The following is a 13,083-nucleotide window of genomic DNA, read 5'->3' as shown; positions in this document are numbered from 1 at the left end:
CATTCAATGATGACGAGAAAACCCACTTGTAGAGAAAAAATTATATATGTAAGAACAGCTGGTTTGGGTTGAGAAAATTTTTTATGTAGAGGAGTGAACAATGTTTTGACCTTCTTTGGCCATCGTCAGGTTCACAAAGAAAGAAAGAGGTAATTGACTGATAGCTGACCACATGTTTGAAGGGGGTTGTGTAACTGAGTGTAGGAATGTAGAGGGCATGCTTAGATGTTTGAAGTAGAAAAATGGAAACCAGATTCAAAGAACACAGCCACCTTCACACGTTTTCGAACACTGCAAATTGAATAAACACAACATAACCATAGAACACCCAAATATTAAATAAAGAAACAAACATAAGCAAATGCAAAATTAAAGAAGCCTTACTTATACAACAACTCAAGCCCAAAATAAACCAATACAAAGGAACATCTTTATACCTATATTAAAAAATATTCAAACATCTAAGCATGCTTTCTTCATTCCTACACTCAGTACACAACCCCCTTCAAACATGTGGTCAGCTATTGGTCAGTTACCTCTTTCTTTCTTTGTGAAACTGACAATGACCGAAGAAGGTCGAAACATTGTTCACTCCTCTACATAAAAAATTTTCTCAACCCAAACCAGCTGTTTTTACATGTATATTTATAGACATTTGTATAAAATAAATTTTTAAAAAAAACTACTTTATGAATTTACATCATAGATTTGGAATCAAATTATAGTTTGTAATTCAAATTTGTAATTTCTAAATTCAAAAGTGAATATTTAGAATAGTTTCCAAATATCACTTTGTGTGTGTAAAATGATACATTTTTCTTGTTTTAACACAAATTAATTATATTGTCAGCATCATAAAATGTAAAGTCTACAGTTTTTGGTGTATTAGAAACTCGAATTATCAATAATGATAAACTAGAGTATAAAATAGGAATCTCCTATCTTTTATGTTTGATGATAAATTATACTTAGTAAACCTACCACAATATCTCTCCACCTAATCAGTGTATGAGAATACTTATTACAGTTACAACAGAAAGTGTTCGTACCCCTGTGTCCTGAGTAGTTTTTTTGCTGATAACTTAAGTATCACAATTAGGCTAATAGACATATGGTATATTTTAAATATTATTCTAACACACATCTACATAAATGTTTATGTAAATTAAATGACAAATAAACTGTTTATAAACAAATACTCAAAAATAGGAGGAGGGGAAAGTGTTCGTACATTTCAGAACATGTGAAAAAACTGATATTCCTGTAAAAACTTTGTTTAGTTTGGCAAATAAACTACATTATACCATTCCAGAACTAGATACTGGTTTCATAATTATTAGAATTTAGCCAGCAAAATATTTACTTCTGGCATTTAGCGCTGTCTACGTCATTATCTGCTTGGTCATCATGGGGAACAGGAAACAACTGTCCAGCGATTTAAAAAACTGAATTATTGTAAAATACAAGTCTCGTGTGTCTCTTTCTGGTATTGCTACACAACTTAATGTGCCGAAATCTACTGTTCAAAGCATAATTGCCAAGTTTAAGCTTACAGGATCAACTGCTAGCCTCCCTCGTTCCGGACGCCCCACCAAAATTCCAGATAGAACAAAGAGGAAGGTTCTCATAGAAGTTAGTAGGAACCCTTGTTTAACACGTAATGACATACAGAAATGGGTAAGGGAAACTGGGGTTAAAGTAAGCACCTCTACAGTTACAAACATGTTACGCTCTTCTGGGTTCAAAGCATGTCGTCCTCAAAGAACTCCATATTTCAAGCCTGTTTATTTAGAAGAACGATTGAGGTATGCAAGAAAGCATGTAGATAAACCCTTTACCTATTGGAAGAGTATTCTTTGGTCAGACGAGACTCAAATCGAGCTTTTCGGCCACAATGATGTTTGCTATATTTTCCGTAAGAAGGGGGAACGAAATCTTCCAATGAACAATGTCCGTACAGTTAAACACTGAGGTGGCTGGATCATGCTATGGGGTTCCTTCAGCTCTTCTGGTGTAGGCAATCTTCACCACATCAATGGAATCATGAAAAAAGAAGAGTGCGTTGATATATTAGGCACTTATATCAGGAATGATGCTCGGAACTTGCGGCTTGGGCGTCATTGGATCTTCCAGCACGACAATGACCCTAAGCACACATCGAAATATGTGCAGTCCTGGTTGTAGAGGAACCATATAAGTGTTCTGGAGTGGTCGTCGCAGTCTCCTGATCTCAACCTAATTGAAAACGTTTGGCATGAGTTGAAGATCAGGGTTTATCAGCGTCATCTGAAAAACTTGCAAGAGTTGGAGGCCTTATGTAAAGAAAATACCAGTCGAGTACTGTCAAACGATCATGGAGGGCTATGAGGAGAGATTGCACCAAGTAATTCACCTTGAAAGGCTACACAACTGACCATTAAAGTAGATGCACAAACACTTTCTACCCCTCCTATGTTTGGTTATTTGTTTATAAACAGTTTATTTGTCGTTCAATTTACATAAAAAAATTATGTGGATGTGTGTTAGTATAATATGTGTAATATACTGTACTTTCATTATTTTAATCGTGATACTTTTTAAGTTATGAGGAAAAACTACTCACGACGCATGGGTATGAACACTTTCTGTCGTAACTGTGCCTATGCCTGCTTCTCTTAAGTACATTTTTATAACAAATCAGAAGTGCTCATTTTAAACAATGTAATCTTGTGAGGCTTCATTAAGTATTTATATTGGTAAAGCTTTTTTAATTGTTAAAGTGTTTGAAGAGTGGTGATCAAGGTGATATGCTGATCAGAATGAAATTTTTTAAGACCCCCTCCTCCAAATACAGCTTAAGAAGCCAGGTAAATTACTGTGGAATTTTCTGGTATTGGTATAATAATATTTTTGTTACTTTTAAATGCATTTACAAAACCTACAAGAAATATATTTTTTTTACATTCTCCACGTAAGATACTTGAGAAAGCTTAGGAATTACAATGCATCACTACAAAAAAAAAGTAACATTGCAAGTAGTAGAGATCATTGTTTTCTCTGCATTTTAGCTGCAGTGTAGTGGCTTAAATAATAGCTTTGAGTTTTACAAGCATAAACTTTTAGTTCATAGGTTTTACATCTGTGTAATTACAGTTTTTGTCTTGAGAGATCAAACACTTTTGATATACTTTACCATGCCCAAGGTCTCACAGAATTATTTTTAGTACTTTCTAAAAGAATGTCAATTTGAGGGTAAGTTGGATGAGATGCAAAATTGAATTGAGTTTATACATGCCCCACAGTTGGTATTTGTGTACAAATAGAGCTAAAAAAAAAAAGGAAAAGAATTTCTTGCAGATCAATTTACTTCTGCCTAAAAGAATATCAGGTGCTGAAGTTAGTGAGGATTCTCTTTTTGTTTACTTTTCTGTAATTTAAGGATTTATTTATAAATAGTAATACATATGTAATATATAGTACCTGAAATGTCACTAAATTTTACAAAATACTGATATAGTAGTCAAAAGTCCAAGAAGAACAAGAGATTTGCACTTTGTAAAGGCCATGTTTATGCAATTTGATTTGTTCACTTAAGCTGCATGTGCACAATGTGATTTACAACTTCTGGGTGAAATTATTAGTTACGTGGTTCAAAGGTCAATAAAACACAAAAGTTATGCTTATGAATAGAAGTAGTGTTGTGAGATTTAAGCCATTTAGAATAAATATTTGTAGTTTCATGTTACAGTTTGCAGTTATTCCCGAAAGAAAAAGAGCAATCTGGATTTATTTCCTAATTTTGTGTGTTTGTTATGAGGCTGGTCAGATTAATCAATCTTATGTAGAGTCAAGGAAGGAAAAATAACAGATAAAATACTGGAAAAACATTTGATATTTAATTAACAGATTATTAGAGATAATACAAGTGAAATCTGACAGTGTTTAGATGAAGTAAAGTATTTTTAATTTTAAAATCAAAATGACCTTTGAAATTGATAGTGAACGTTTCAAAAGAAAAAAAATCCTGAGCCAACTTTTAATTAAAAGTCATACTAATTAATTAAAAACTAATATTTGGGTATGGAAGACTTGTAATATTTACTGATAATCTTCTAAATTTTATAGAATACTTATGTTTTCAAAAGTTATAGTATGTATTCTCTAGTGGTTACTTTTTTGCTATGTAACTGGGGCAATACACATAACTCCATAGTCAGAGTTAAACCTCTCTGTTGTTACTTTTAGTTTTGTAATATTTGATCATATTTTACATAGATAATTTGAAGATTGCACTTACAGCAGAATGTTAATATAAAATTGAAAATGCAAAAAAAAACTTTACACCTAAATTGTGTGTAACCTGCTGAACTGTTTTTATCAAGAAACACGATAAAAGATTTTGTGAAAGAAGTAAATAGTAAATTAATTAATACATGCAAAGAAAAAATATGCACTAATTTACAAAATATTGTTTGGTAAACCTTAAGAGTGGAAAACTATAGTACATGTCAATTTCAGTGCTGTTTGTCATGAACCTGTTAGAAGAATTGGCAGTGGAAGAATATTAGCACACAATAGGGACCAATGCAACAAAGATCAGCAGGAACGAGAATATGGATACAACAGATGTAATGGAAATCGACGTAACAGGTTGGATCGAGATGATCGAGAAAAAGAAGGTCGACTTCAATTCAGTGAATATGGAGAAAAAAGATTTGAAAGAGGTAAAACACTTAAATTGTGAAAGTAAGAGAGTGACATTTATTCATTGAAATTCTCTTTTATGAAAAATCCAATATTTTCGTATTCCAGCCTTATTTGTCCATATGAGAGAGAAAATAATGATTACTCATAAAAACTGAAAATAACTTGAGGACAGAACTTATTTGAATGAACTCTGACCTCAATTTATGTATAAACAAACTGCACAGAAGATGTCTTCATCATTTGCCTTTGTTAAGATCTTAAATAAATTAATTATAAAGTTTTTTTTAAATAAAACTTTATATTTGATCTGCTGTATTCTCTACCCTAACTTTACACAGTATTGGTCAACTTGGCCAGTCTTGTAACCACCAACATCAAAGTTAAAATAAATCTAAATTACCCTTTTTTGTACAGAATGATTCCAAATTGTAACATGAAACTATATTTATTCTAAGTAGCTTTAAACTTGAAACAGTATACATGTACTTATATTTTCTTATTTTATTTTAGAACTGTGTTTAACTACTATTTGCATCATTATAAGTTGCAAATCACTTGGGTTACATTCAGCTCATGTTCCACTATCAAATTGCATTACCCACAATGATTGCATGATTGCATTCATGCCTCCTGAATATTTATTGTTATCTATTTTCTCTATTCTAACCTAAACTAACATATAGTTTCCAATTTTTACATTTTAGTTACTTTTATAATAAATGAAGAATACATATAAAAAAAACAAGAAATAAAGTATATACATAGATTTTTATTGTCGGCTGTTGATGACACTTGACTAAATTTTTTTATACTAATGGTACTGTTGCACTAAATGATTTTGTACTGAGTTTTAAGTAATGCACCAAAGAACAGAGAATAAGTCTATATAAAAAGCAAACAATGCTTATTATTCTTTGTTAAACTGCAGATGACCTGAAAAGGTTGAATTGTTATTCTTTATTTTGATTAAAGTTTTAATACCCACACTAGCTGTCTTTAGAATACAATGTTCATAACTATCAGTTTTTCTGGCTTTCTAGCTATGCAACAAAAGCTATTAAAATCCCAGCTGTTCCCATGGAAATAAGATTTGAACTGTAAGAGAAATTAAGTTTTTGTATAGAAAACAATGTAATAATGTCTTTTGACAGACTAAAACCTTGGATTTTTGTAATTAATATACACTACATGGCCAAAGATATGTGGACATCCCTTCAAATTTGTGGGTTTGACTATTTCACCCACACCCATTGTTAACAGGTGCACAAAATCAAGCATACAGCCATGCAATCTCCATAGACAGACATTGGCAGTAGAATGGGTCATACTGAATAGCTCAGCAACTTTCAACATGGCATTGAGTTTGCCACATTTGTTGAGTCAAGTATTCAATTGAACAATAGGTTCTTGATTTATCTTAAGTATTTGATGATATGTCGTATCTTTAACTCAACTGTTCAGTGACATATAAGATCTTTAAGTGAAATATTCAATAACATCTCTGACTCAAGTATTCGATTACATATCAAAAATCTAAAACATTGAATAACATAATCAGATCCCTAGCTCAAGTATATATATGTATTAGAGGGCTAAGTCATATTTAATAACCTATAGCAATGCTAATTGATGTATTTAATAACATATTAGATCTCTAACTTACATATTTAATGTCATATGATAGTGCTATATACACTACGTGGCTAAAAGTATGTGGACACCCCTTTTAATTAGTGGGTTTGGCTATTTTAGCCACACCCATTGCTAACAGATTCATAAAATCAAGCATACAGCCATGGAATCTCCATGGACAAACATTGGCAGTAGAATGGGTTGTACTGAAGAGTTCAGTGACTTTCAATGTGGCACTGTCATAGGATGCCACCTTTCCAATAAGCCAGCTTGTCTAATTTCTGCTCTGCTAGAGCTGCTCCAGTCAAATGTAAGTGCTGTTATTGTGAAGTGGAAATGTCAAGGAGCAACAACAGCACATCCATGAAGTGGTGGGCCACACAAGCTCACAGAACAAGACCACCAAGTGCTGAAGCGCATAAAAATCGTCTGTCAACAGTTGCAGTGCTCACTACCGAGTTCCAAACTGCCTCCTGAAGCAATACCAGCACAAGAACTGTTCATTGGGAACTTCACAAAATGGGTTTCCATGGCCGAGCAGCCACACAGAAGACTAAGATTACCATGCACAATGCCAAGTGTCAGCTGGAATGGTGTAAAGAACACTGCCCTAGGACTCTGTAGTAGTGGAAAGGAGTTCTCTGGAATGATGAATCACGCTTCACTATTTGGCAGTCTGATGGACGAACTTGGGTTTGGCGGATGCCAGGAGAACACTACCGGCCTGAATGCATAGTGCCACTTGTAAAGTTATGTGAAGGAGGAATAATGGTGTGGTGCTGTTTTTCTTTGTTTGGAATAGGCTCTTTCGTTCCAGTAAAGGGAAATCTTTATGCTACAGCATATAATGACATTCTAGAGAATTGTGTGCTACCAGTTTTGGAAGCTTTAAGATGATGGAATTTGAAGTTAAGGAAAAAAGGTTTACTAATTGGTTTCTAATTCTATGTTATTGTCATTTTCAATCCTTAAGGTAACTTCAAGAAACATCTATTCTCTTGTAATTCAAGTGATTCAGGGTGAATTAGATGGTGTTTGGAATTTAGTGTGTCTAAAAATGTTGTTAAAGATAGAAGGTGATGGTTCTACAGTCTAAAAACTTCATTAATTTATCTGAGGCAGAGATCAAGTTCAGTGTTGGAATTTTGATACCACCTGACAAGTGCTATTGTTTTAATAACATGCACATATATTGCCGTAAATAACAGTGATTCTTTTATCAGTTGCAACACCGCTTAATTGGAGATGTAGTTTGTTATAAAATTAAAAGTGACCATTGTGAAGGATGAAATGCAGAATTTTGTTGTCCATTTGTAGATCTTCAAATTGAATTTACATTATCACTTTTCATTTTTGGCTGTAGTAGAGGTTGATTTAACATTTTGCTGTACATTACAGTTACTTTCATTGTTGTTTATAGTAAGCAGATCGTTTCTGTATTTTTTATAGCAATGTTTTCATAGAATAGAATAGAAATTTTGTTTAAGAGAAGTCAGTGTGTTTAAACACACTTGGTTGGAAAGTGTAGTTGTCACAGCAAGACCAGGTCCTTCAGCTAGTAGGTTCAAAGAGGAAGTCAAGATTGAGAGATTATTTTCTACTGTTTCTTTTTCATTGTTGTTGTGTTTTCTTGATTGTTAGTATTTCTTGTGAGTCTGATTTAGTGGTTATTACATCATATATACACTTCTCTGTTGTCTTGTGTAACTTTTTTTTTTTTATTCATGCGATGACTGATTTAATCAGGTAAATGTGGAAATTGGGATATTTAAAATTATTTGGTTTTGTTGGATTACTCTTAGATGCTTATTTTTCTTTGCAAATAACTTTGTTAATTTTTTCATAATAAGGAAACTTCTAACCAACTTTCTCTGTGATTTCTGAGTCTCCATTATTTAATCTGGGGAATTGAGCCAGATGCCTTTGGGAACAATTTTATAGCAGTAATACATAATCAGGAAACCAGTTTTAGCTTTTCTTGAGAGTTTAAGTTAGGGTTAGCAAGGCTGCATGATAGATGATTGAATAAACATTTGGGAACTCATTATGTAATTTCTGTAGTGCACATTTATGTATAAAATATATTTTAATATGTTAAAAATTAACATCCTTAAAACACCATAACTTATTTGTTTTTAATTGGACACTCAGTGTTTTGCTTTATAGCTTCATGAGTGTTTCACTAAAATACAAACTGTAACTGACACTACAAAGCCTCAAATGGTTTTTAATTTTGTGGAATGTTCCTGAAGAAGATGTAAAGCAAAATATAGTGTCCAATTAAAAAGAAATAAATTTTGGTGTCTTAAGGTTGTTTATTTCTGGTATTGACATATAATTTCAATATTTTAAAACCTTTTTTTTTCCTTGTATTTTAATGCTTATTCCATCTATGACTGGTAGTAAAATGTTTTCCTAATTTTTTTCTTTATGAAACAGCAGCCTCTGGGTATGTTTAACATTAGTGGTAAGTGTTTTAACCAATCTTAGTCATAAAGTGTGAATTTTGGTACCATCTTATTCAATTATGCATTTTTGTGTTTTGCAAAACAGGATAAGAATAGTGGTAAAATGTTATTTGCTGTGTTTCAGAACAGCAAAATGGGTGGTATTTATTATGAAAATTGATGTATTGTTTTGAGAATGTTTATAGTTTAGGATCATAGTCCTTTGTTTTATAAATCTAGCCTTGGGAAAGAACTGCATGGCATGCACATGACTTTTATAATTTTTCTGTAGCATAAAAAGTTATAATACATATTTTATGTTAATCATTACATTGCATTATTAACTAGTATGTTTTTTGAAAAAGTTGAGTGATGAATGTTAAGATTACCACCAGTGTTGTAAGTTCAATATAGTTGGACTATGCTGACTATATGCATTGTCTTAAGCCTCTGAACTAAAGAGGTTGTGCCATTTATATTTCTTTGCATTTAAATTAGCAACTATAACTAACATAATTTAGGTTATTTTATATATCATAATAAAAGTATGAATTCAATATTTTGAAGATAAGTTTGTTGGATTTATATGTCCTACTATAATAGTTTGACTACTTGTAGTAATTATTTTTTCATTCGTGCTCTTACTATCTTTACCCAGATAAATTAAAACAAGACTAAGTAATAAAAAAATAAACTATTTTACTATTTAGCAAAAAGTTATAAAAGGGGATAATGAAATTACGTAAAACTTGTATAGAATACATACCTTGATTTGTAACTTTTATAAAGAGGAGCATCAATGATCACAGATGCTAAGTACTTAGAAGTAAATGTGTAAATTGTAAGGTGAATAAATGAACAAATAAACTTTGTAAATAAATACACAGTTTATTGCTACTCATGCGCATCATGTGAAAGAAATTAAGATTACATTTCAACATTGTTACCAAGTTTAAAAAAATGTGGTAGTTATCTGGTAATCAAAAACAAACTGGTATGTAATGCACTGAGTCGTATACATAATGTTTTGTAAATCAGGAGTAGATGGGAAAATAAATGAAAGCTGAAACTCAAAATTGTCATCAAAATGTTATCCGAAGATGAATAACAAAGTGTAGATTATCAGTAGTTGAAATGAAACTGTGAAAAGTTTATATAGAAACTAACGTTTTACGTTGTTCAGACAAATTATGAAAACTGAGCATAATAACGTACAATAAATAAAAACGGTTATATTCAGAATACACAAAATGTTGAATTTGTATGCTCTTCCAAACTGTATGCATAGTCAAATGTCTTTGTGAAAAATTGGCTATACAAAAAATTATATAAACAGTTATAAAATTAGTGCAAAAACAATTTAAAATGTTATAAATTGCAGTTGAAACAAATTGAAAGACAGATATAAATGTTGAGGACAGTGTAAAAAAATTGTATATATGATAATTTTTAATAGGATAAAAATAAGAAGTCAGACTGAGTGATATTTGAATTTTTTATAATAAAAAAATTAGAAATATGATGACTGAAGTTATTTTCAGAATATATGTAACAAGTGTAAAAGAGAATCTAATTACCCATCACATGTTGACTGTCTTTAATAGAAAAAAATTAACTTCGTTAAAGAGTCTTAGAAGTATAATACTCTTTAAAGTGTCTTACGTGCAGATGGTTCTTGCAGAACTTGCAAATCATCGTAACTTATTGTGTGTGGAGGCACAGTCTGCACCTTTGTTGTTTTTTTTTTTAACTCTTTTGACCTGGGTGTCCTTTACTTTGCCTGACACACAGTTTGGTTACTTACATTAAAAATTTTATTAACTTTTTTTGTTTCCATTATACGTATTAATATGGTATAAACACTTAGTTAATAATCCATACATTAATTGTATTAAGTTCTTTATTGTGTATGGATATATTTTTAAAAAATCCTGAACTACCCCTAGTGTTACACAGCGACATTTTCTCGAAATATCTTTATTTTATGCACCACCTCTTTGAAATGTATGAAATTAAACAAAAAAGCTTCTTATAGAATCGTTATTGAGCAGCCAAACTGTAATTTGTATGGCTTTTAACTTATTTTGGTTACAGAGCTATGAATAAAAAATTATACAACTTTTGTCACACCTACCTTGTCACATCCTCTCCTTCAGGCTTTGTTAATATTTCTGTAACCAATAGAAAGTCAAGATTTTTCATCTTTCAAACTATGTATTGTATTAAGTTGTTTTTCGAATAGATAATTGTCAGTTTAACTTAAATTACATTTTTGGTTCACATGGGTATCATAATGACCAACTTGGATAAATTTTTAATGGATCTTGTTGTATATTCATAAAGCCAGAAAAAGTTTGAGAGCTAGAGTAAATTGTCTGCCTTTTGCATGCTATTAGTCTGTTTTTTGGTGCATTATTTAATACACTACTGCCATTAGTATACAATATGTATGCTCAAATTTCCTCAAAAATCAACAGCAAAGAAAAAGAATGTTGGGTAAGCAATTTTGATTTTTAGTGTTTATTCTTTATTTATTATTATAAAATTGTCTAAGATGTAAAAATAAAGGTTTTTTAAGGTTAGTTGAGATTAGACTAAATAAAATAAATAATAATAATAATAAATAAAAAAATAGTTCATAAGATGCGTGTAGTGTAATTCGCCAGTACAATATGAGCTGCATGTTCTTCAAGTGATTTACAACTTGTCATGGATAGTAGTTGGCTATGGTTCAAAGGTCTAAAACAATAAATGTTTATCAGTAATAGATGTATACTGTTTTAAGCCTAAAGTAATTATGATAAACTAAAGTAATTTCATATTTAAAAACAGCTGGTATGGGTAGAGAAGGCACTAATAGAGGAGCGAACAATGTTTTGACCTTCTTTGGTCATCATCAGCTTGACCGAAAAAGTCGAAACATTGTTTGCTCCTTGTTAGTGACTTCTCTATCCATACCAGCTGTTTTTTAAATATATAATTTTCTCTACTGTGGGTTTTCTCGTCAACACGGATTAAAGAAATTTTGTGTCACAACTGTAAGTCATTCTAGAAGAAAAAATGGTATTTTAAATTTATTTCAGTGTTTTTGGTGGTTATGGGGTTGATCCAATTGACTGATCTTATCAGAGTAGTTAAAATAACAGATGAAATACAAAAGTTTTAACTGGGAAAAACATTGGATGAGCATTTAGGAGATTTTAAGGATTACACAATGGAAATTTGATATTTTTGAGATAAGGAAAAGTATTTTCAATTTTAACATGAAAATTACTTTACACATGGACTGTTCAAAAGATATGTTTCATAAATTCATGGATAAATCATTATTTTAGTTCATTAACAAAATATAACTTTTTGTTTGTGAAAGACTTCCAAAGTATGTGAAGAAACTTGTACTATATTGAACATTAGAAGTATTAAATCTATAGAGACTTTAAATAAGTACAAAGAGGTCACATTTTCAGTCAGATTAACTGATCCCATGTTGAGAGAGTTAACGTATGCAAGGAAAGGCTTTCCAGATAAGGTCTGTTCATTTTTGTCTGCCAGAAATGGTGATTGATCACTTGACAAACTAGAAAAACCTCTAATTTGAGTTAGTGATTTCACAAGGAATTCTGCTAATTGTAAATGGAAGTTCTTTTGTTTGTATGTGTCCTTATTAGTTACCTGTTTAAAAAGAATAAAACAATTAACAATAGACAGGCCAACAAGAGTAAAGGAAACTATGGAGAATGACATAATAGCTAAGAAATTGGTCATTCATATCAGTCTCTTTTATTAACTTCTTGCAATCCACAGTTAGCTGTGGCTTATTAATCATAGCACAATGTGAACTGCACATGCCTTGAGTGATTTACAGTTTACTGTGTCATAGATAATAGTTAGACACAGTTCATAGGTTATTAAAATGTCAGTGACAGTTTTTAATATAAAAAAAAAACAAGCCAGGGAATGTGTATACAATATCAAATCTTCTTATCTTGTCGATAGATCATAAATATTGTTTATCAGTCTACATCACAGCATTCACTGAGCCACAGCTTAAAAACTATGATTCTCACATTTTTAATTTATCTGGAAATATATTTGAAAAGTAGGCCATGTTCTTCCTAAAAGTGCAGTAAGATAAATGTCAAGTGCCACAGTTGGAGAAGATTAAAATTTGTCAGTAAATAGAAAGTGTTACCTGCCAGGGTACTTTTCTATCAGAGTCATTGTAACTGTGTCAGCTAAGCCCTTGAAAGGTACAGATTTCTTTTTACCAGAGTGTACTAAAAAATTTAGACTGTGTATCTGAACATGTTAAAACCCA

The 13,083-nt window shown here is 31.3% G+C and overlaps 1 protein-coding gene across 15 annotated transcripts in view; it reads left to right on the top strand.

The window, feature by feature from the left end:
• The window catches only part of LOC143244753 (uncharacterized), a 145,687-nt gene that overhangs the window by 32,536 nt on the left and 100,068 nt on the right, over positions 1–13,083 (top strand). For all 15 annotated transcript variants that reach the window (XM_076489997.1, XM_076489996.1, XM_076489990.1 and 12 more), the window contains one exon: positions 4,498–4,703. In XM_076489997.1, the coding sequence (XP_076346112.1) occupies positions 4,498–4,703 (206 nt within the window). The remainder of the gene's footprint in view (positions 1–4,497; positions 4,704–13,083) is intronic.

The sequence above is a fragment of the Tachypleus tridentatus genome, chromosome 2 (assembly GCF_004210375.1).
Source record: "Tachypleus tridentatus isolate NWPU-2018 chromosome 2, ASM421037v1, whole genome shotgun sequence".
Taxonomy (NCBI): Eukaryota; Metazoa; Arthropoda; class Merostomata; order Xiphosura; family Limulidae; genus Tachypleus; species Tachypleus tridentatus.
This window is presented reverse-complemented; position numbering and strand designations above follow the sequence as displayed.